The sequence below is a fragment of the Pseudopodoces humilis genome, chromosome 31 (genome assembly GCF_049639895.1).
Source record: "Pseudopodoces humilis isolate 2021_Gansu_Grassland_sample_001 chromosome 31, ASM4963989v1, whole genome shotgun sequence".
NCBI classification, from domain to species: Eukaryota; Metazoa; Chordata; class Aves; order Passeriformes; family Paridae; genus Pseudopodoces; species Pseudopodoces humilis.
This window is the reverse complement of record NC_142230.1, coordinates 2,038,457-2,062,740: the sequence shown is the minus strand read 5'-3', so window position 1 is coordinate 2,062,740 and position 24,284 is coordinate 2,038,457. Positions and strand designations below refer to the sequence as shown.

At 56.7% G+C, this 24,284-nt stretch overlaps 1 protein-coding gene across 11 annotated transcripts in view; it reads right to left on the bottom strand.

Moving 5' to 3' along the window:
* MEF2D (myocyte enhancer factor 2D) overlaps positions 1–24,284 on the bottom strand; it is an 80,775-nt gene that overhangs the window by 9,820 nt on the left and 46,671 nt on the right. For 7 of the 11 annotated variants that reach the window (XM_014260921.2, XM_088068632.1, XM_088068633.1 and 4 more), the window contains 7 exons: positions 23,241–23,444; positions 16,291–16,428; positions 12,606–12,816; positions 9,959–10,015; positions 6,353–6,543; positions 6,033–6,053; positions 2,770–2,899 (listed from right to left, as the gene is read on the bottom strand). In XM_014260921.2, the coding sequence (XP_014116396.1) occupies positions 2,770–2,899; positions 6,033–6,053; positions 6,353–6,543; positions 9,959–10,015; positions 12,606–12,816; positions 16,291–16,428; positions 23,241–23,444 (952 nt within the window). Of the gene's footprint in view, positions 1–2,769; positions 2,900–6,032; positions 6,054–6,352; positions 6,544–9,958; positions 10,016–12,605; positions 12,817–16,024; positions 16,160–16,290; positions 16,429–23,240; positions 23,445–24,284 lie in introns of all 11 variants that reach the window. The other 4 variants (XM_014260919.2, XM_014260922.2, XM_005532287.3 and 1 more) reach the window with 4 other exon arrangements.

The window sequence follows — 24,284 nt, the reverse complement described above, 5'->3', positions numbered from 1 at the left end:
GGAATGGCCATGGGCAGGTGAGACCCCCAGAGCCACCTCCAGATCCAGGTGTACAGTGCACACTTCCTCCCCTCCCAGGCCAGCAAACCCTGGCAGCTGACACCCACCTGTGCCTGGGGCACACCTGGGGCACCCTCACCTGTGCCTGGGGCACCCTCACCCGTGCCTGGGGCACCCTCACCCGTGCCTGGAGCACACCTGGGGCACACTCACCCGTGCCTGGGGCACACCTGGGGCACACTCACCTGTGCCTGGGGCACACCTGGGCCAGCCCCACCCAGCCTGGGCCAGCCCCACGCGCAGTGTCCCTGGTGGCAGCAGGGGGCGCTCCCTGCCCGCCTTGGGGACACGGAGCTGTCACTGTGTCCCCCCCACGGGCACCCCACACCCCGGTACCCTCCCTCCCACCCCCACACTTGCAAGGCAAGGCCTCTCCCATCGGGAGCACCGAAAATCCCACTGGGGCACCTCATTCCAGGTGGGAATTTTAGCAAGGGTGTGAATGCTGGCGGAGAAAGCCAGGAAGGGAAGTGCTGCTCCTTCAGCAGATGGTCAAACCTCGGTCAGCCATGTCAGCCTGACACAGACACCCATCAAATCCTCCTCACACACTCTCCTCCTCCTTTCTCTCTCTAATTTTGGGTGTCTCGTGGTTTCGGCTGTCCCCACCCCAGCAGCACACACAGAGGTGGCTGTGCCGGTGCTGAACTGCTGCCAACGCCACTGGCGGAATCCGGGCACACCCCTCCCAAAATCCTGGCAGCGGGTTCCCTGTTCCACACCATCCTCCACCCCCTGCACCGGCTCTTCTGGTTTGGGAGCTCCTGACACTCACTGGTGACAGTGGCTGTCCCTGCAGCCCCCAGCAGGGCTGCAGCTGGAGCCAGCCCAGATCACAGAGCTGGGAATGGTCAGCTCTGACTGAACCTGGCGGCAGAGCCAGCACAGGAAAAGGGCACAGAACTGTGGCCAGAGGGCAGCTCAGGACACCTGCACCAGCCTGAGAGCCAGGCAAGATCCACCCAACTAACAGGTGAGTCTTGGGAAGAGCAAATGGCAACGCTCCAGGCTGGGAGTTTGCTCAGGGCATCTGCACCCCTGCACCACCTACACAATGATCACCTCTGCAGCATCACAGAATCACAGAATTATTTATGTTGGAAAGGCTGTCCAAGCCCATCCAGTCCAATTGTTCCCTCAGCACTGCCAAGGCCACCACTAAACCATGTCCCCAGCTGTCACAGTCTGTTAAATCCCTCCAGGCATGGTGACACCACCGCTGCCCCAGACAGTCTGTTCCAAAGCCTGAACACCTTTTCCACATAGAAATTTTCCTTAATATCCCACCTAAACCTTCCCTGGCACAACCTGGGGCCGTTTCTCTTTGTCCTGCCTTTTGCTACCTGTGAGCAGAGCCTGAACCCCACCTGGCTGCCCCCTCCTGTCAGGGAGTTGTGGAGAGTGAGAAAGTCCCCCTGAGCCTCCTTTTCAGTTCCAGGCTGAACCCCCTCAGCTCCTTGTGCTGCAGACCCTTGACAAATCAAGACAATTCCTATCCAATTAAAAGGGCAGCTCTGGTAGGAGTTTGCACCCTTACAGGGGTGCCCCCCCCCACACTCACCCCACAGCAAACACCTCAGCACAGACACCACTGGCACTTGGGCAGGAACATGGCTCTACCCATGGTCAGCTGTGAGAAAAAATAACTACACAGAGCCAAAATTCAGGCCCCTCCACCCTGAGCAGCAGCACAGGGCTTAATTAAAACCTATTTTGGGGATTCTGGCTGTGCCCAGCCTGGCTGGTAAACCGCATGGTCACACAGGGAGAGGGGCCTCATCACGCACAACCAGCATCTTTGGGGCTACACCTACTAATTAGGAGAGGGAGTTCCCAACATGCCAGTTCTGAGTTCTTCCAGACAAGCAGCTTTTTACATTTTTGCAAACTTTTCTCTGAGCCAGAACAAGTTACACAGGCAGCCAGCAAGTCCTCAAAGTCCTGGTGGAGGTCTGACAGGTGGCAGATGAACAACCCTTCTGCTTGGGCAAGTGCACTGTCACTGTTGCCTCAGGCTGATTTCAATCCACCAGCCCAAATCAGATGTGCCTGTGAGCAGGCTGGTTTGCATTCTTCCCAAACTTTTGGGGGGCCTACGCTTGTTGTCATTATTACAACATCCCCTGAGCTCCGAGAGCACGAGGATGGGTGTAGCTGTGATTAACATCCACTTGCACAGTGCAATGGGCTACATCAGCCCTCACAGCCCTTCTGGCTATGACGACGAGTTCTCCCCACTTAATATAAAGAGTTTCCCTTGATTTTAATCCTGCAGAACCCTTGGACCCTGCCATATCTTGCAGCAGTGAGTTCCACAAGCATCACTGCATTGCCTGGGGAGAACCAGGCACGTGCCTGCAGCAGCAATTTCCCTCTGGTGTTACCTGACCCACCCGAGAGCTCTACCTGGTCACGTCTCACCTGTGCCAGGGCTCTCCCTGGCCACGTCTCACCTGTGCCAGGGCTCTCCCTGGCCACGTCTCACCTGTGCCAGGGCTCTCCCTGGCCACGTCTCACCTGTGCCAGGGCTCTCCCTGGCCACGTCTCACCTGTGCCAGGGCTCTCCCTGGCCACGTCTCACCTGTGCCAGGGCTCTCCCTGGCCACGTCTCACCTGTGCCAGGGCCCTACCTGGCCATGTCTCACCTGTGCCAGAGCTCTCCCTGGCCATGTCTCACCTGTGCCAGGGCTCTCCCTGGCCATGTCTTACCTGTGTTGTACGCCGTGGGCATGGCTGAGAAGGGCAGCCCCTGTGTCAGCAAGCTCGGAGTTGCCACGGAAACAACTGGTGTGGTCAGAGAGTGAGTTGCTTGAGAGACACCCAACCGCTGTGTGTTTTGCTGCGGGAGCAAACAGGGAGGGAGTTAAAGCCCAGATGGTTGGACTTGGTCGTCTCCGTGGGTTGTGGCCCCCTCAAACCCCCTGGGCATGCACTGGGGCTGAGCATGGAGACTGTGGGGCAAGCAGGATTGATCCTCTGGCCATTCCACACTGCAAAAAAGCAAAGTACAAACCACACCAGCCACTGACACTCTGGACCTTGTGAAATTCATGTGCAGTCCCCTTCCTGCCCAGGGCTGGGCTTCACCCACCAACACCAGCCACGTCCCTGTGTGCGTGGAGGGGGAATATCAGCAGGACACCTCAGGCAATTCCTCACTGCTTTCCAGACATTGCATGTGAGGCTTGCTGAGCTTCCAAGGAGTGGCAAAGGGACCAAAGCAAACCAAGACCAGCTGAGGCAGCACAGAGCTGACATCTCCCCCCTGCAGCTCTGCTGGCCAAGAACAAGCCCCTGCCTCGAGGGAAGCTGAGGACACTAAGAATTGGCCTCAGGATTTTAAAGGGACTCTGGCATCTCTGAACTCCAAGCCCAGTGCTTGTCAGCCTGCCTGCTCAGTGCCCTCACAGGGTTTTGGTAACTCAGGTCCACTGTGGAGAAGTTCTGCCCTTGGACCAGTGCACACCAACCTCCCCCCATGGTTTTCCAGGCAGTTACGTGGGCGGATCTATAGGTCAGATTCAGCCCTGTTTACAAGGCAGATAATCTGAGCTGTCTCTGCTGATCTGATTTAAATCAGACTCAAGAGGCTTGACTCTAATCCCAAGCACCCCAGCACACGTCACCCTGTGAAGACTGGGGCAGTGCCCAGCTTAAATCACGCCTGGCACGAGGCTGGCTGGGACACAGCGAGCAGGTTCTTGTAGAACCGAGGGCTCCTGGGGCCTTGCAGGGCTGGGCACAGACTCTGCAATGCTTCCCCATGGCCAGGGAGACTCTCCTGGGACAAGGCTGGAGGCTAAAACCCTGGCCTGGCCACCTCCAGAGGGTAACAGCACCTGGCTGTGCAGGATTTGCTCACCCTGCGCCCACACACTGCCCAGCCCGCAGGTCCCTTCTGTGGCCGGGGAAGGCGATTAGCAGGGCTCTAATTGCTAAAGCTGGGGGGCTGGAGGAGCGGGTTTTCCTGGCACACAGCCTGCTGGCAGCTGCCCTCGGCCGTGCCCACTGCTGTGGGGTAAGGACACGGGAAGAAATGTCCTCACAGCAGGTAGGACACAGCCCTGGCCCTGTCCTGCCTGCACGAGACCCTAAGCCAGCCCAGTGGGGTGCAGCCCTCACAGCCCCATCCCTTCTGCCCGTCACCCTAGGGCTCTGTGGCTTTCCTGGGAGAGCACAGGGACGAGCGTGGCCGTGCCACAGGGCTGGTGGGACACCAGCTGGGCAGGGTGTACCAGCCCCAGGAACCTCCTTGGCACCACAAGGCGAGTGTGGGGATGTCAGCCCCAGCTGTGCTGGGTGAAGCATCCCGATTTTCACCACAATCCATGCAGGGAGGAGATGTGCAAGCTGCCCCCCACATCGTGCCACTCACACCCCGTGCCCACAGACAGTGCTCCCGGCTGCCATTCCAGTTGGTGACACACCATGCAGCATGCTCCCAGAGAACGGATCCTGCTGCCCCTGGCGTGTCAGGAGCGTGCAGAGAAATGGGGGGACGCCTCTCTGAAGGGTGTAAGGGAGGAGAGCACGCCCAGAGCTGCAGGAGCAGCACTGAGGGTGGCAGGGCTGGGGCTGCGGGCAGCTGGGACCCAGCGGAGGGGCTGCTGACTCATCTGGCAGCTGCCTGGAAAGAGGTGGGAGCTGCCATTTGGAGAGAGGCTCTGGTGTGTAGGTTGAGCAATATGGAAGGAGCAAATCTGGGGAGAAGGTTAGCGGAGCAGGGGGGCATCTGCACCAGGCAGGAGGGACCTGCAGGGACAACACTCAGCAGTCCCCTTCCTGATCCAGCAATGCCAAGGTCCCTGTCCCACGCTGCCCACATTTCATCACTCTCCATCCCCCTGCTGCCACCTCGGCTGGGGCCAGGATGTTTTTCACTTCAGGGAAAAACCCAACAGGTTAATTCAGACCAACAATTAAAACTGCAAATGCCCCCCCCACAGTGGATTTTTACCTAATTCTGCTTCAGTGTGTAGCCAGGGAATGCCCCAGGCAGTGGGGATCAGGAATGAGCAGATGGGGAGGTTGGGAGCGACTGCTCTCTTTCCACACATGGGGAAACTGAGGCACAGAGATGCTGGAAGGGGGCCACTAAGCAAGAAGGGCTTGAGGACACCACTAAGCGAGAAGGGCTTGGAAGAGTAGCAGAATTCACGTCTGCCAAAGCTCTGGCCCATCCTTGCTCTGGCCAAGAGTGTCTCCGTGCAGGCTGCCAGGGGGATTGGCTTTCTCCTGTGTTTTTGGAGAGCTTTTCCCTGGCTGCGTGACCTGCATCCTGCAGCAGCTCTTGCCCTTCCCTTGCTGTGCTGACCTGCCTCCCATCTGCCCTGCACCAGAATAGCAACGGAGCAGAGTGAATCCTTGCCACAAACAAGGTGGCATTCACTTTGCTGGCAGGGAGAGGAAAAAAAGCTATAAAAATAACACTGAAAACTACCCCATGCACAAGGGAGGTTTAGGGAGTGCACTAGCCAGCCAGTGGATTTACACAGGCTTTAAATAATATCTTTAATATGGGAAGAACCTGATTTACTCCCTGTCTCTCATGTGCTGGCAATGGGCCAGGTCCTCCTGTGCTGTAACTGTGGTGGCTCCAGCAAAGCCCCATGGGCAGCTCCAGGGCAGTGCCCAGCCCAGTTCCACAGCCCCAGGGGGACCCTGGCTGACCTCCCCAGAGGGACCAACACAGCAATTTTGGCCTTGGTGGAGAAACAGGCGCTTTGCAGCCCATGTCAGCTCCTTCTTTTCCATAGGGAACCTTGTTTTCCTCAAAGCGTGTTTTTCTTGGGATTTATTTTCCGCAGCAGGATTGGATGTACCGCTGATGCCCACATCCTGCCACATTCCCGACACAGGGAGCAGTGTCCACCCTTCTGTGTGCCCCATGCCTCGTCAAGCCAGGGCAGGACCAAGGGGACAAGCAGCCCGTGTCCCACCACACCGCCATGCACACTCAGCAGGGAACTCACCAGAGCCAAGTGGTCCTCAGTCTGTCCGTGGGAGAACAGGGAGAGAACCGAGAGGCACCGTTAACTCAAGCACCCCATCCCCGCTGCCACTGTGCCCCACGGCACCACACCCTCGCCTCCACGGGACACACACAGCTTACAGCAGTGCCTGGTACAGGGTCTGCACCACCAGGATGGCGCAGGCAGCAATCCAAGCCCTCCTCCTCCTCCTGGGATGTCCCCTCCAGCACGGCCCCAGCCAGCTCCCACCACTACAGCCCTGGCAGGGCCCCTCTCCCAGCCCAGCCCAGCCGTGTCCCAGCAGAGCTGTGGGCACTCACCAGATGGTGCATCAGCCCCTTCCCGCTCTGCGAGGTGATCACGCGCAGGTCCGGCTTGCGGCTGTTGGCGGCGAGCTGCGTGCCGTGCGAGGGCGGCGGCGGCGACTTGGCCGGGATGATCTTGCCCAGGCTGCTGCCGTTGGACACGGGGAGGAGACCCGGAGAGGCTCTGGCACTCACGTAGCCGTTTCCTGCGGGGGACAGAGAGGAAGGAGGTGAAGGCTCGGCCATGGCTGGATGAGTGGCAGCGGTGAATGCACGGTGGTGAACGCACAGACAGTGAACACGGGGCAATGGCGAATGCATGGTGATGAGCACATGGCGATGGTCGATGCACAGCCGTGCTAAATGGGTGCATGGTGAGTGGTGCCGCAGTGGGGCTCCATCAGTGCTCCATCAGTGCCCTTCCTCGTTGGAGAGCAGCGCTGCACCCCCCCAGGCTCCCCAAAACCCTCCTGCACCCCGGCAGGCTCACCCTGGGGGGTAAAGCCAGGACAGGCAGTAGCCCCGAGCCCACAGCACTCAGGGCAGCTCCTCAACCTGCAGGGACTCCCCCTTGTTCCTGCAGTAACACCCAGCAAATCTCAGAGCCTGATCTGCAGCCAGGCTCTTTCTGTGCTTTGGCCAGGCACCGAAGCCCTGCCGAGATGGGTAATTACCGGCCCGTTCACCTTTAAGCTCTCTTTACGGCACTGGGGCAGTGAAAAGGGGCTGTGGCAGAGTGAGGACTCAGTTCACTGCTCCCACTGCCCCTTTGAAGATCTAAGGTTCCCTCCTTCTCCTCCTCCTGCTGCCCCACTTAAGGATTTCATGTGCAAAGAGAGGGGAAAAAAAAAGAAGAAAGGAAAGGAAGAAAAAAAAAATAAAAAGGAAAAGATTTGATGAACATCAGGAAAGGAATAAATTGGATCAGATTACTGTTCTGATGAGGGTTGGGTTTTTTTTCATGAATAGGCCCCAAAGATAGAAAGGCGTTCAGCAATCACCAGGATTCAGCCCTCATATTCATTGCACGTTAGACCGGGAAAAATAGGTCGCTGATTGCATTATTAATCACATCTAGCATTGCGCTGCATCTGCATTTCAGCAGGCGGCTGGTGGCAGTGACGCCGCAGCCGCAGCGTGTGGGGGCCGAGCGCCAGCCGCTGCCTCCCCGGAGCTGTCCCGGGCTGGACACTGCAGGGATGGGCTGGAGCAGGCACAGGAGGGGGCCGTGATCCCTGGGAGCCGCAGCTCCCTTTCCACACAGGGCACTGGGGACGGGAGGCGCTGCCCCAGTGGGTGCCGGGGAGCCACCAGCGGGGACAGCCGTGGTGGCCGGGCTGGCCGGCAGCTGTGGCATCCATGTCCCTGATGGAGGGAGAGGAGCAGCCTTTCTGTCCCCAGTGAGGTGTCCTCCCAGTCCCCAGTCACCGTGAGCAGCCGTGCATAAGGCATGTGCCTGCTGCATCGGGCCCTGGCACCTCCAGGCACCGTGAGCTGTTGGAATCCTGCTCCCAGGGCCACCGGCTTTTAGATTTATTAACAACAAAGGTGCAGAAATTTCTCAGGTGACCTTGGCTACCCACAGTGGTGGTGGCCAGGGAAAAGCCAAACGAAATGTTATACCCTTTGATATTCTCCTTCCCAAGGCACCACCGGCATGGATGCACACGGGGCTCGCCCGGTGATTCCCTGTTTGAGACACACCATGTAATCTGTGCATCACCTGGGGTGTGGATTGGGGTGGCTCCCTGTGCTGGAAAGGAGCTGGTTTGGGTTCCAAGTGCTGCCACTCACCCCCAAAGATGAGTGGCCTTGGGCTGTCACTGCTGCTGTCACTGCCACGTCCACCCAGCACGGATCCAGCCACCCCCGTGAGCCAGAGAGGGAAGGGCTACACTCCCACCAGGACTTCCCAACCAAGGGCACCCACCAAAAAAAGTCTAAAAGAGAAGCCTGCCTCCGCACCACCCTGGCATGAATTTGAGTGGGGACAGTCAGGACTCAGCATCCCCCCGCAGAACAGGCGGGGTGGACCGGGTGCTGCATCCTTAGGGTGGCACATGCCATGGAGTGTGGGCAGGATGCAGGGATACAGCGACATCACTGCAGAATCCGGCCAGAGGCACCCGCAGCTGATGACTCAGAGGCAGCAGGTGATCACTCAGTGCTGCAGAAACTGCAAGGGAGGAGAAGGAGGAGGAGGAGGAAGAGATGTACCAGGTATTTGAAAAGCGCAAGCGCAGTGCCAGAGCCACAGTCCCCTCCCGCAGCCACGAGGGGAGCCCCAGGGAGGGCAGGGCGCTGGGGACAGCAGGGGTCCGGGGCTGGCCACAGCCGGGCTGTCCCTGCTCCTCACACCCATTTCCTGCAGTGGCAGCAGGAACGCAGGGAATGCTTCAGTGACGTCAATGCTGACATTCAGGGGCCCTGCCAAACTCTGCACCCGCCATGGCTGCTCCCGACAGCTGACATGGGGGCGTCTGCAGGGGAACGGCAGCCTCAGAGGGGCCGGGGGCTGTGGAACCACGGCCCCTTCCCTGTGCCCTCAAGGATCAGCAAAGCCCCGAGCTGGGTGCTGGGAGAACCCAGGGAGACGCTGCCCCACAATCCACCCTGGCAGGTTTTGCTCTGCCAAGAAATCCCTGTGGCGCTGGCACGGCTGCTGCCCAGCCCAGGGAATTGGCTGCTCCTGGCGGTGGCCAGAGCGCAGGGGATGGGGTCGTGTGGCCACAGCGCTGCAGCAGCACAGCTGGGCCGACCCCACCCGAGAACCGGCGTCACCTGGCTCCAGTTCGGTTTTAATTGGGGCAATGTGGAATTCCACGCTCCTCCTCCGTGCTGCCGGCTGCAGACACACTGCAAAAAGGCCTAGAAGGGGTGAGGAGTCAGGCTCCTGGAGCAAGGCTGCCTTTGCCCTGGGACGGATGGCATCTACCCTGCCAAGCCTGGGACCACTGCCAAGCCCAGTGCCAACAGCAGCAGCTGCTTCCCAGCAGGACCCAGGGGTGTCGCTGGTTTTTGGGCTGTGCCTGCACCAGCAGCGGCCCAACATCCTCAGCCTGCAGACAGCAGAGGCAGATGTGGGGATGGGGATATTGTTAGTGCATTTTACAGCTGAGGAACTGAGCTATGAGGCCTGAGCCTCATTAGCACTGAGGCTCTCACAGTGGAAAAGACCCTTAATGAGCTTTTTTTCCCTTGCCATAAAGTTCCTTTATAGGGCCCAAGCACGAGGAGGAACAGGGTGTTAATTGATCACCTGAGGACAGTGGAGAATTGGCTGCAGCACCAGGAGCTAAACCCAGAACTACCCAAATCCTGGTCTTCAGGGGTCACCTTCCTGATCTGCAGCTCTCCCTGAGATCCTGGGTAGACGGAGACTCCTTGGTCACTGGGGTCTCCACTGAAACCAGCACCCCCCACAAAGGCGCTGACCTGGAGCTCCACATGCTCCCCATGCCAACCCCTCCCACTGCCAAGAGCAGCAAAATCTCCCCCAGCGCTTCCCTATGGACCAGCAGGGCTCAACAGCAAAGCAAACCCTCTGGGACATGTGGGGATAGCGAGGGCAGGAGTGTCACATGGAGCCAGGGGCGCGGGGCTGAAAGGCTCCTCACTTACCCACGGGGCTCGGGCAGGCTCCGTTCGTGTTGTTCAGGTCTCCCCCAAGCATCGCCCCTGCAAAGCAAGCAGAGAGACGGGATCACCACCAACGCAGAAACAGGGTGAGCATCCCTGCTTCTGAGGGGCAGGAAGGCAGGGAGCACAGTGGAGGAAGGCAGAGGAAAAAAAGCGGGACTGCCTTCCTGGGGAGAAAGTCCTGGGCAAAACGAGCAGCATTCCTGGTGATCAGGTTGGGAAACATTATCCAGGCAGATCCGTTTCCTTTGGGAAGGAGCCAGGTGCACAGGAGCCTGTTCCAAATGAGGCAGCTTGGAAAACACTGCAGCTATTTTATTCCAACCCCCACTTTGGGGGACACAGGGCCAGCGCTGCCAGGGGAGAGAGAGCCCCAGCAGCATGACGGGAAACACAATCCCCCCTGCAATGTTCACACCGAATGGAAACCATCCCACACTGCCAGGATGCCACAGCGACCCAGACTCCCGTGGTCCCAACACTCGCAGCAAAGCACTGATGCTCCCCACCAGGCTGGGAAAAACTAGACCTTTTTTATTCCCAAAACCCAGAACGTTTTGCCTCGCCCAGAAGAAGACTTGATCTTTTTTCTGCCTTGTTATGAAGTTATTTCTGAAAGCCACCTATTCTCCAGCCGGGGCTGCCTGACCACGCCGCGGGCAGCGATTGCAGCCGACAGCCGGCGCGGAGGCTCCGGAGCTGCGACCGCAGTCAACCCGGAGCCCTGGGCTGGCCAACGAGGGGCTTTCGATGCCAAACCCCACCTCTAACCACTGCCCAGCCCTTCTCAATCCAGATGGGGAAACCTGAAACACAAACCTTTATCCAGCCCGTGGCTCTCAGCTCTGGGCTTGCAGCGAGCCCCTGAAAAGCTGGAGGAGGGTGGGAGGGCCGAGCTGCTGCCGTGCAGGGAAGCACAGTTGCTCCCCATATGGGAGCAGGATTTGGAACAGCAGTGGTCCCAAAACCGTACAGACTGAGAAAGGGTGAAATGGCCCTCTAAATGTGGCAAATGTGACATGCAGCACCCTCCCCTCAGGGGATGGGGATGCAAAACCAGAGGTCCCTGTGGCTCCAAAGTGCCAGGGAAGGGACTCCAGCAAGGGCTTGTGTGGCTGCGCCCTGCTGTGGGACCCCACTTGCATCCCAGGCACCGGTGCCCATGCGGCCAAAGAGGGCTCACCCCCTTGGGTGAGTGATGCCAACACTGCCCCCAGCCCCATACACCCCCACCTGGCTGCCCTTCTCCCACACCATCCCTGAGCCAACAGCACCAGGCACTGTCAAGGCACCCACCCAGAGCTTGCTGAGCATTTGCTTTGGAAACAACACAACCAGTTCTGGTGCAATGCTAAAAAAAATTTAGGGAAAAAAGGAGTTTTTCTAACATGCAAGGCCCTGGCTCCTATAAACAGGATTTCTTCCATGTCCCAGGCAGTGAGTGAATGAGACACAGATGGCCTGACTTGGAACACCTCTGCGCTCACAACCGCAGAATTATCCCCCTCAAACGAGCAGTGAGTGAGCTGGAAATGGCGAGCCCCCAGAGGGGTCTGCTTTACCAGGAAGCCTCTTCTGCTCTCAGCTGAGGGGCCTAGGAGAGGGCAGGAGATCCCTGCAGCCAGAGTGATGGCTGCTTGCGCCCAAGGAAGGCTCTGCCAGCCTGCCTGGGGTGAGATGCTGCTCCCTGGGACCAGTCCTAGAGCAGAATGACCCCTGTCACTGCTCCTGCTGCATCCCAGCCAGGCCATTCCTCCTGCTCACCCTGACCCACCACACAACCTGCTTCTGGAGGCACCCCCCAGCCCTTCTCTCCCAATCCATCCCCTTCTCAAAGCTCCCCAGAGCTCTCCAAGCCCCAGGGGCTGAGGGCCCAGACGTCTGGGTGGTCACTGGCAACAGCTCTGCCATTGCAGCCCGGGTGACTTTTACAGGCCACCTGTGACATCCAAAATACCAGGAAGGGACTTTCTGCCCACGATTATGATTTAAGATCATACAGCAGGAGAGCTGGGCTGTGGGCCCACACGGTCTCTGTCCCCCCTGCCACTGCAGGGGACGTGGGTGACAGCTCCTCTCCCCCACCCTGTCCTCTGCCACCCATCGCCGGTGCCCGCTGGGAATGACTGCTCCTCTGATCTGTCAGCAGAGCCACATGAGTAATCACCCACGGCCAACTGCAGCCAGCACAGCCCGACTCAGAGCAGCCCTTTTTAGGCAGCCAAGCCCATGTCACCGGAGTGCCACCGGCCAGCAGGATGCCAGCAGCCACCCCCAGCCCGGGAATGGCACTGGGTGACTCATCTTGCACTGCCCAACACGAAACTGATCCCTGCAGAGATCCAGCTCTCAAACAGACCTAGGTGAGGTGGGGAGCTTGCTCTCAGTTTGGGGCCAAGGCACAAACAGAGGGTATCAACGTCTGGCAGGAGGGCAGGAGCACACACTGAGGGGCAACAACCCTTCCAGGATGCTCCTGCCACCCACAGGTGCTGAACTGTGGACCCCTGGACAGGGGATGGAAGCAACAGGGGCGTCCCCTCCCTCAGGGATGCCCCACGCTCGGTGCTGCCCAGCCAGGCAGGAAGGATGAGGAGGTGAGGGTGCAAAGGGGCACGGTGAGGCTCACCTGCACTGGCTGGCCGCTGTGGCAGCCCTGGGGACACCGTGTTCCTCTGCAGTGCTGGCTGCTGCGGTGACAGGAGCCGGGGGTCTGTCAGCGAGGAGGTCACCAGGGACTGGGTCACCAGGGAGCTGCCTGGGTTGCTGAACTGCAGCGTGTTTTGGTTGGTCACCGGCACCGTCACGGGCATGGCGAAGTTCGGAGCGGGCACTGTGGACTGAACAGAGAGCAGGGGGTAAAGGGGAGCCAGAGCCGAGTTCCTGCAGCACAGCACAGCTGCTGACCAAGGAGGGACAGCCAGGTCTCCTCAAAGCTCCACTGCTGACCTGCAGTGCTGCGCTCAAACCCACACTGGCACCCTGGGGGTGATGCAGCAGAGCCCAGTTCCCCAGCAGGGACCACCAGGAAGAGCAATGGGCTATCCCTGGACACACCAGAGCTCTGCAAACAACTATTTCAGCCTCAGTTTCAGGCTGCATTTATTTACCCCCTGTGTTTTCAGGGCAGGCATGAAGGAGAGGCTGGGAGCTGCCCAGAGCATGAAGGTGGGCACCAGCCTGGTGGCCTGCCCCCACAACAGCAGCCAGGCTTGGCACTACCCTTCACCCCAAGCAGGATTCCATGAGGCCGTTCCTCAGCCAGCAGGAAGCCAGCAGTGGATCCCACTCTGAGCTGGCACTGCTGCTGATGGCCGAGCACCTGGGAAAGACTCATTTTGCACAGAGCCCCTGGGTGACTCTGGGATCCATCCTGTCTCCTCTGGGAGCTGCTGGGAAGGAGGAGCTGACCCCAGGGATGCAGGAGCATTGCTAAGCCCTATCCTCGGCTGCAGGTTGAAGACCAGCTTCACCTACCAGTGTCCCGTGGGAGCCAGACCCGCTGCGATTATCCCAGCCGTTTGTCTTATGTCACTGATACGCTCTTCGTTAACAGGAGCTGGCACCTGCTTACAGGCTTTAGTACAGGCTTTGCTAAAGTCCCACTTTAATTTGCTCCAGGATGGAGAGGCAGAGTAGCCCAGTGCTGAATGGGATCATCACAGGGCCAGAGGTGGAGCCCCTCAGGCTGCACCAGCAAGGGAAGAGAGAGCTGAGGTGTCCCCACTGCAGCTGGTGCATCTTCCCCCTGCCTTGCAGCCTCCTCTCCTCCAGAAATCTGCTTCTGGATAGGTCCTGCTCCTTAGGTGAGAGAGGAGGATGGGAGGAAGGAGTAGGACAGTGCTCACCCACGCCTCGCTGCCAGGAACTCTCCCCACCTGCCTCCCAAGGGCATCCTGTCCTTCAGAGATATCCCGTGGCCGCAGCCAAGCCCGAGCCTGCGCTGTGGCACCGCTCCTGGGGCTGCCGTTCACAGGGACAGGCTCAGCAATTCCTACACCACCAGGGAGAGCTGGAACACGGAGCCCTCCCTCTGCTCAGCCCAGGAGCTCATCCTGCACGGCAGCAGAATCGGAGGAGGAGGAGGAGGAGGAAGGTTTCTTGGGCGTTGCACGAACACCGGAGCAGCGTTGTGTAATAAATCACTGCCAACGCGTCCATGTGCGCACAACGTTCCTGGGGAGGGAGAGGAAGAGCTGAAGCTCCTCCACACCACAGGGTGAGCGAGGCTGTGGCAGAGCCCAGGTTTGCCTGAACCCGGCTCCACCCCACGGCACCTGCGGACGAGCGTCAGGCTGACGCTGCCCCGGCACAGCCGGGCCCTGCCCCGGACAGGGCACGAGGGACACGGCGGTTTGCACATCGCTCCAAAGTCTGGGGGAGAAGATGCACACATCAGCCAAAACCCCATTTGTGCTCTCGTTAGAGGTCAGGGCAAACACCAGAGGCAGAAGCTCCGCTGAGGCCTTTCGTTAGGCTGGCGCTAAGCTGCCCCGGCCACGCCGCTGGGTTAGTTCTGGTCACACACAAAACCAACCCAGCAGTTAAAATGGAAAAGCGTCTTCTTCACCCGCACACGCTGCACCTGCACTGCTCTGCCCCTCGCTGCCAGGGAGGTTTAGTGGGGGAGCCAGATGCTGTGCCCTGATGAGGAGCCGCCCAGCACTTGAATGCCACCTGCTGAAAGGACTTGTGGGCATGGGTTGTCCCTCTGGGTTGGCACGTCTGGATGATGGGGGGCCTGCTGGGGGCCCTCCCTTTGCAGCAGACATCCTGGAGCTGAGCAGCCCCTGCTCATGAGGGTGTTCTGCACTAAGGACAAAGCTCAGGTGGCTTTTGAGCCTGTTTTCCACCAGTGGCAGGGCTTGTGCCAGGTGCTGGGGGGGTGCATGTCCTGCAGGGGCTCTATTCCCACCCTACACACCCTGGCAGGGTGGGAACCTGCACCCCCCTAGTGAAAGCAGAGAGGCTGAGGTGGATCCATGTCCTGACAGAGTTAATCCTGCCCTGAGCCCCTCTCGTGGGGCTGAGCTCGCTGTCACAGCAGAGCTGTCGGAGATCATCACCACCTGCACCGCACTTTCTTCCACCTCCTCAGCCCTCCCAGGTCTCAGCACAGCCTCCCCACCCCCTCCACCCTGAGATCCAGGGGATGGAAATGCAGATTTTGGGATCCTTGCAAGGATCGTAGAGCAACACAAGGCTGAGTCAGCAAAATAAAACCTGAGGATTTCACAAGGCCCAGTTCTTGAGAAAAGCCAGAATTTTAACTTGTGGGGGCTTGCAAAGCACAGAAGGGCAGATTATTTTGGGTGGGGCTGTTCTGCTGTGCTGCATCCACCCCTGGAAAAGGAGCCTCCCCCTGCTCCCGCAGCATTAATTACGGCTGCAGCGACTCGGGGCTAATCCCCCGAAGAGCCCTTGCCTGCATCAACAGTCTCTGCTCCCTTGAACTAACAACTAATTTGAAACGTGTCCCCCTCCTCCTCCTGTCTCCTGACACAAATCCCTTTCAGCACTGTCCTGATGCTACCCCGGTGCCAGTGAGAGCTCCAGGATCACAGGCTAAAACCTCCCTGGATTTCTGCCACGGCCACCAGCTGCCCTGAGGGCTCGGTGGATTTGGGGAGAATTAATGTGGAATAGCCCAAACCAGGCTGAGCTTTGCAAGGATGGGAGGGGTCGGCACCTTCCACCAGCTCACATGAACACTGGGATCTTAACCCAGACAAAAATCTGGTTTTTTTGAGGCAAAGAGGGTGAAAAAGGAGGCCCTAATCCAGTACATGCAGGAGCAATATCCTCCTGCACTGCCTGGCCAGAGCCAAGGAGGGTCAGGAATGCCAGAGCTAGTAGGAAATATTTTCCCAAGGATGGGAAACAGGAAGGGCCCTCAAGAACCAGGTGCATTCAGGGCTGAAGGGGCTGTTGGCATCGGCTCCCAAGGCATGGCACGGCTCCAAAGCAAAGCCATGCAAAATCCACCCCCCCATCACCTGGAGGCACCGGGGAGGGGACCAGGGGGGCTGCAGGCCACCAGCTACTCACTGCGAGCCGGTAACTCTGCATCATTTTATCAAACTCCTCATCAATCTTTTTATATTTTTCTTCCGTCTGCGGGGTCAGCGCAAACACTTCATCCCCTTCCGGGCTCTCGCACTCCCTGTGCTTCTTGTTCAGCGCCTGTTACGTGTGGGGGACACGGGGGTGTCGGGGAGGGAGCGGGGACGAGGTTCAGGGGAAGTCGAACAGAAGAGAAACAAAACAGAAAAGAACATATAATGAAGGTTTTCCAGGCACGGGCAGGTACTTACACCGTATCGCTTGAACAGGATATCCAGATCCTCGCTGCCTTTGCGGTATTTATCCTCCATCAAGGGGCTCTGGTCTATGGAGTCGTCACCGTCGGGCTCTGGGCTGTCACAGCCGTTAAAACCTTTCTTTCTTAACGTCTGAAAGCACAACCAGAACAGTCTGAGATCGGGGAGAGGAGCTGGGGAACACGGGCAGGTACCCCCAGGAACACCCCCTGGCCTGCCTGGACCAGGACTTGCCCCTGGACAAATCAACACCATCACCCCAAGCTGTCGCTGACCTCAGAGGGGTTAAAAAGTCAGGATACTGCCCCTGGGTTCTGATGCCAGGTTTCTCCGATTTGGGAATTACAGCATGGGGAGAGATGGAGAGAAACTTTCTTGTTTTCAAAGGTTCTGTTTATACCAGGACTGAATTCAGCCCTGCATGAACTCAGGCATCTTCGTCACTTTCAGGTGCCACAACATCATGAAGGGGAAAAAAACCTTAATGCCCTTTGCTGTCCTGCAAAAGACAGGGAAAACCTGCTTACAAACAGCCAAATAGGAAAAGAAACTCCAAAATTATAGGCAAATTATCAAATTTGTCAGAATTTCCTGACGAAACCAGACAAGTGGAATTCGCCAAATGCAAAGGTGCCGCAGGAAGAGCATGGCAGGACATGTGGCACAGTGAGAGCTGCTGGGGGTGACACAGGGGGTGATGGTGACAACAACCCCACACCAGGACTGGGCTCACAAACAGAAACCTGGGCACAGGTAATGAGGGGAGACAAGCACTCCTCATCAGGAGGAGCCTGGTGACACTCCTAAATCCCTCATTCATATTCAGCAGCCAGTGGAGATCCACCCTGAATCCCTCTATTTTCAACACACCAAAAGCAATCAGGCATTATGATGGAAGACGGAACCAGCACTTGCCAACTCTTCAACTCTTCTTTTTTTTTTTTTTTAGAAGTCAAAGCTACAGAATTTCCTGGAAGTCTTGATCCCTTTTCATGCCAAATTCAGCAGGGAAAAAGAAAGAAAGAAAAAAAAAAGTCTTGAAAATTCTCTGTCTTCCTTACCAGCAACAAACATCTCCGTTCTGAGGCCAAAGCGTGCTTGGGAGTGGCTCTTCAGCTACCTGCGTGCTCCAGGAAACACAGAGCTTCTGGGGAAAATGCTGCTGGAGCAAATAAAACCCACGGATGTCTCCAGAAGGGCTGGGAACGCTGCGGGTGGGATTTTGCTCAGCACCTCACCACAGGTCATCGATGGATGCTTGTGCCAGGTAGCCACGGCCAAGCAATGGGCACCACACCCACCCCAGCCTGCTCTCCATCCTGCTGGAGCTTCTCACAATATTTTCCATTAAAATTACTCCTTCCTGGGCCTTCCCAGGCACCATTTTCACCCTCGTTACTGGATTCAGCTGCAGAGGGGAAACGTCCTCATTCACATACAGCTCCACAAGAGAAGCACCCGACTCACTCCTGGTGACATCTGATGCCCTGTTTGGCGTCACCAGTAATTCCTGATACCTAATAATTATTAACTAATTATCTAATAATAATGATTATGAATAATTCTTATACCTAATATTAATATTAAACCTAATAATAATTCCTGGTATCCCTAATTCCTGTGTTGAGTCTCTATAAAGAAATGCAGTGGGAATCAGTCACTGCCATGAACAGGAGATTCCCAGGACTTTTTCTGCAGTTTCCTGAGGACTTTTCCCTATTATTTTTCTATTTTTGTACATGTTCTTGTTTGTTCTCAGAATGGCCCAAAAGAGGAAGAGGTGCTGCTGGTGGGGAAGGAACAGCTTTGCCTTTTTTTTTATTTTAAACTGTTTTTTGTGGATTTTTTTTCCCTAAACCCTTTGTTTTGCCGACGCAGCCAAAAAACAGAAAGTTGAGCTTTTCTCTGGAAAAAAAAAAAAAAAAGTTTTTTCCCTTTTTCAGAGGCAAAATGGAAAAAGTTGTTCCATGAGCAGTGAAGCTGGTTTTCCTTCAGGCACTGGAGAGACTCTCTGATGTCTAAGAGGGGAATCTTGACATGATTCCCTTTGCAGGGACAGGAGCTGGACCTCTCGTCTCTGCCCTTCCATCCCTGGAATCAGGAAGGCAATCCCTCACATCCCTGAAAACTTCTCTCCTCCATCAACTCAGAAGCTGTGGGGATGGACAAGCCACCGCCATCCTCCAGCACCCTCAAAGGAGGGAATGTCACAACGGGGTTTTTCAAGAGGTTTCAGCCAAGCAACAACATTTCTCTTTGTAAAGCCTGCATCACCTCTGCCACCAGGGAGCTTTTCAGGCAGCTCCATCACCCTCAGATCTGCCTGCATTGGATGCCTGAACCGAGCCCAGGGAGGAGTGAGGGGCTGCCACCACCAGCCACAGCATTTTGCCATTTCAGCATTTTGCCATTTCTAAGTCCACACAAAATCACACAAAATCATTCCCTCAACAAGTCTGTCAAGGAGAGCAGTGGAACAGGATGGATGTGGCTCTGCCCACCCAGACCCTGAAACAGCTCACAGCATCACCCCTTCATCTTTCCCAAGCTCTTTCTCTGTGGGCCTAACACATTTGGTGTCCCAGCTTTGCCTTGGTCTCTTTGTTCTCCCCAGCCACCAACTTTGTAAAATCAGTAATAACTTCATTGTTTACGAGACCCACAGCTCCTCACAGGGGTGGCTCCTCAGCAGCTGAGCTGTGAGGGGAAGCTGTGGTGCCACCAGCCCTGCTCTTGCAGGAAAGATGCCAGTGGTGCCAGGAAGTGTCAAACCAGCTGTGCACGGGGGAAAAAAATCCTTCCTGGACACTACAGGCAGCAGCATGAGCTGGGATTGTAACCTGGGAACTGGGAGTGTGACCCCCAAACTGGGATTGTAACCTGGGAACTGGGAGTGTGACCCCCAAACTGGGATTGTAACCTGGGAGCTCGGATGTGACCTTGGAGCTGGGATTGTAACCTGGGAGCTCGGATGTGACCTTGGAGCTGGGATTGTAACCTGGGAGCTTGGATGTGACCTTGGAGCTGGGATTGTAACCTGGGAGCTCAGATGTGACCTTGGAGCTGGGATTGTAACCTGTGGCAGCAGGAGGGGCTGCAGGCAGGGGATGGGGACGAGCTGCAGAGCTGGCAGGGCTGAGCACAGGGGGACGGGAAGCACCGGCGGCGGGGAGTGACCGGGCCGGAGTCGCAGCAGGACACGAGCCAAGGCAGCGTGGCTTGCAGCAATCTGCTGCTCAACGAGAGCCTTGGGACAACAAAATGCCATTTCCAGCCATATGGGGCGTTGGCTGCTGGTTCTTTTGGGTTTTTTCACCAAAAAAAATGTGTGTCCCACATTTTTAGCTTTTTGTCAAGATGATGTAAAAGGAAAACAATTTTGCTGGAGCGGGAATCAAACCCAAAGATTCCTGTTTTTGGGATCTCTGCAAGGTCTTTTAGAAAAGAACTTTCCTTCTCATTCCTCCTCTTTCTTTCTGCCAGGGAAAAAAACAGAAGATGCAAAGAGGTTTTCAGGAAACCTTTCTGTCACTGGGCTGCAGCCAGAGGAACACAACGATTTTTCATATGGAAGAGATTTAAAAGCGGTTCCTTTCCAGCAGAGAATTTTCAGAGAAAACCAGGGTGAGAACTTCCCATGGCAAAAACCCACCTCGGTCACCACCTGCCCCTCTCCCTGCCACGCTCAGGCCCCCCCGTTCTATCAGGACCCACTGCACATCCTGCTTTCCTAGGCAATATTGTCAACTTCCATGATCCCAGCTCACAGGGGAGCAGATTTCCAACCCAAAGAGGGTAAGAGAGCAGCAGGAAATGCAGAACATGTGAGAGGAAACGATGCTCAACCAGGATGCGGTTGATTTCCCTTACAGGAGGGAGATTCAACCACTCTGGGCTTTGGGGAAGTCTGGATGAGGATAAGGATGAGAATGAGGATGAAGACATGACACTGGAAGCTGCCCCTACATTTCACCACCTCCCCAGCATCCTGCAAAACGTCTGATTTAACACATCCTGGGGAATGCCAACCCCAGGAAGGAGAATTAGGGGAAAACCAGCCCCTCCAGGACATTCAGCCAAGGAAAGGGCAGAAATGGCTGTGTGGCTTTAACTGGCTGTGGAGCATCCTGGTGCCTGGTGAGCTCTGCCCTGTCCAAGTCCCTTATCAGGAGCTGGCACGTCAGGCGGGCTGTGAGGAAACAAGAAGCGACAGCGAGGACCAAAGCCGGCGTGATCCCAGGCGGGGCGTGCACGTGGCACCCAGCGTGCCTGTCTGGGGGCTCAGCTGTCCCCCGCCTGATTAAGGAAACCCCCCTCTCTGCATTAGAGAGATTTTCTCAGACTTAAAAGCCTGCAATAACCAGGACTTTGCCAGGCACAGAGAAGCCGCGGGGCTTGTGTGGCTGAATCCCACTGCTGACAGCCGCTGCTGAGCCCTGGCACAGCTGAAACATGGGGGTGTCCCCACAGGGAATGGTTCCCAGAGGTGTGGAACCCCTCTTGAACCAGCTCAGCATGGAGCAGCTCTGCCTCTCACTAAATATCCAGGGGATAAACCCCTCAAGGACATTCCTGTGCAGCACAGGAAAGGGTGCCCCCAGTTTCACCCTCAGATGCACCTCTCCAGGACAAAAAACCAGATCTCATGTTGTTTTAAAACGTAATCTGCACAGAGCAACTCATCCTGCCTCGAGCTGTGGTACCAGTGCTTTTGGCCCCAGGAGCCCCCAGCCTGGGAGTGCTTGGCTTGGCCCTCTGCAACCACTGCTCGCTCCCCTTCCACCAGAAAAACAAAATCAAGAGGCTTCTGCCTCAATTCCTCCAGGTCCTGGCTGCTCCTCATCCTTCCTGAGATGCTGCCAGAGCCACTCAGGGCCGAATCCCTCAGCAGGAAGGGCTGCAGGCATCACAGGGAAGGTGGGTTGATGCAGCAGCCCCTTGAAATCCACTTAAAATCATATTTGGTGGCAAATTCCCAGCCTGGGTTTTCATGGTCTCTAAATGCTCAGTGTGGGGAAGCTTCCAGAATGAGAAGATACTTTTTGTGAGTCAAGTTCAACTGGGAGCCACCAAGAAACATGAGATAAATTGGATTTGTGTGCAGTGGGGACACAGCTGGGCTGTTGGAACCTGGCCTGGGCGAGGGGAAATGGAAATCAGCACCAATGGTCTCCTGGGATTCAGAAAACAGTAAAAATCTTAGAGCAGCCCCAACCCTGCTCCCAGACAAGACAAGGATGAGGAGGGATGCTTGAGCAGCCTCCAAACCTGCCTGCACACCAGCAGGTTTTGCTCCATGACAGCCCTGCCAGCAGGACATGCCGAGCCCGGCGTGTTTGGGCTCCTTTTCTTGCCATCCACCAATATCCTTCCGCTCCCGATGTTCCTCTCTCTGGCTTTGGATGCAGATCCAGCTTTTCATGTGGTGCAAACACAGTGTTTCTTTGGGTGCCAAGGACTGTGTGTAACTTGTCGGCTTGGGAGTGTTTGCATCTTGGACCATAAGGGAACAGAGAACGCTGCCCAAAATGTTTACGGTATTTTTAGGCCAAGACAAATCTGTTCGATGCTGCCGCAGTTTGAGCATCCCGAGCGCGGCAGGGAACCGCCGGCATTTGCACAGTTAAGGGGCATTACCTGCCTCAAACAGGTCAAAAAGGACACTTCTGAACCATTCTGAAGGCCCCTACAAAACTGTGCTGTGGCAGAAGAGTCTCCAAATCCCAGCGAGGGAAGGCAGATACTGCGAGATGCTTGGCCGTGGGGTAAAAACCTCAAATCCAAATCTCTCAAAGAGACACATTTTACAGAGCGTAAGAAAGAAAGGAAAAAGAAAGATTTTGGGGGGGTGGAGGCAGGCTGGGTTTTTTACCCTTCTCCTTCATGAAATCAAAGCCTGAGCATGCTGACCAAGGGGCACCAAAGGGATCCAAAGGCAGAAGCCCAGTTCCTCCAGCAGTGCAGGCCGCACTGCTCCACTCTGCCACCAGTGGCTCTGAGGGCATTAACTGATGCCCATAATGTCACTAATTACAAAGCCAAGCCCTCCATTTGCCCAGTTGTCCAGATTTGATGGCAGTCCCCATGCTGAGGACCCTGCAGCTCCATCTGCACAGCTACTGCTGAGGGAGAAGAAGTGACCGATGACCGAGGCAGCGGTGGCACTCTCCTGAGAGTGCTGTGCTCCGGCCCAGCCACGCTCTGCCAGCACCAGGGACAAGGACAGAGCTGTGGAGAGGGCCAGCGTGGGGGAACCACCAGCACATGGCAGCTGAGCAGCTCCTGCTGCGATGGCAGCAGGCTGGAGGAGAGCAGCCTTGAAGTGAGCACAGTTTTGGCACGGTACCAGAGACAGTGCTGGGATGGGTCAGACTGGATGTGCTTGGGCCACCCCTGGAGACCCACAAAATGCAGCCAGACAAGCCTTGAGCAAACCCACCAACCCATGAGCTTGGCCATGCTTTATGCAGGCACTGGACCACAGGCACAAGGTCCGTCCCACCTGAATTCCTCTTGGATTTGGGCACTGGTGCCCTCCCACAACCCCACCGTGCCTGTCTGAATTTGAGGCTGGGGCAATGTCACCAGCTGTACCAGGCACTTCAGAACTATGTCACCAGTTGTACCAGGCCCCAGTGCAGCAGCCCCAGGAGCTGCCTCCAAACCCACCTCAAGGTTTGCCTGGATTCCACAGCAGAGTCCCACAAAGCAAACCTGCACCTCAAGTTTCAAGGCAGTCGGTCAACACACAGCTGGAGACAGCTTCAACTCTACTCCAGAATGGAGTATTTTCCTAAACCATGCAAAATCCATCTTGGCACTGGGTGTGAGAGATCTGCATGCTGCACCCCCACCCTGCAGCAAGCTCCTGCACCCCGTGTGGAGCAGACTCAGCCCTGGCTCTAGCACAGGGGTAAAGCTGGGGAGCGGACAGGCAGCCTCACCTCGATGATGTCTGCGTTGGTCCTGCTCTCATGGGGCTCGTTGTACTCGGTGTACTTGAGCAGCACCTTGTCCATGTCGGTGCTGGCATACTGGAACAGCTTGTTGGAGTGGTTGAAGATGATGAGGGCAATCTCACAGTCGCACAGGACACTCAGCTCGTAGGCTTTCTTCATCAAGCCGAACTTGCGCTTGGTGAAGGTCACCTGAAAGCAAGGACAGCCATGGTGAGAAGTTGTGTCCATGCTGACACAGACCCAACACCTCCCAGGGAAAAACAGAATGACCACTGAAGGAAGAGAAAAAGAAAGAGGAATGCAGAGAGAATATTCTGTCTCAGTTTCCCCAGTTGGACCAAACCCCAAGCTCTCCTCTCTCGCCTCCCTCTTCCAAATGGTTCATATTGCTGCCTATTTTGGGATCCTCCAAAGGCAGACACTTCACAAGCACAAAGATGATTATCAGCATTGGAAATCACATATTGCCAAATCAAGAGAAAATAAATTTCAGCAAAATCCCCAGCAGAGCTGCCATCTGTCCGGGGGCTGCGGCTTTTTAAGTGGAATATTCAAGCAACAGAGATCTTGTCCTCACTTGCTGCAGCTGTGCTGTGAGTGCCCAAACCTGAGGGCCACAGAGCTGGGGCTCAGCACCCCAAAACCCACCCCTGAGCCACTCTCCTGCTTACCAGCCTCACTTATCTCAGTAGGCTATGCTTCCCCCAGGGCACCACAAGCCCCCCAGTGCCAGGGGCCTGCCCAGCTGCCACCCCCATCTTGCTGCCCCTTTGTAACCTTGCTGGGGTGTTTTCCTCACTGCCTGCCCCTCTGGGTTCCCTGTCCCCCAGCCTGCCCTGCCTTGAGCTGGAACCAGAGCTGTTGGCTGAGGAGGCAGCTCCTGCAGGACTGATCCTGGAGAGCTGGCTGGGGGCTGGGGCCGGGTCTGGGGCTGGGTGCTGGCTCCAACAGCAGCTCCAGCTGCCGGGCAGACATCGGGCTGCCATTCCCAGCCCACGCTCAGTTCTCACCACCACGCTCCTAACAGGA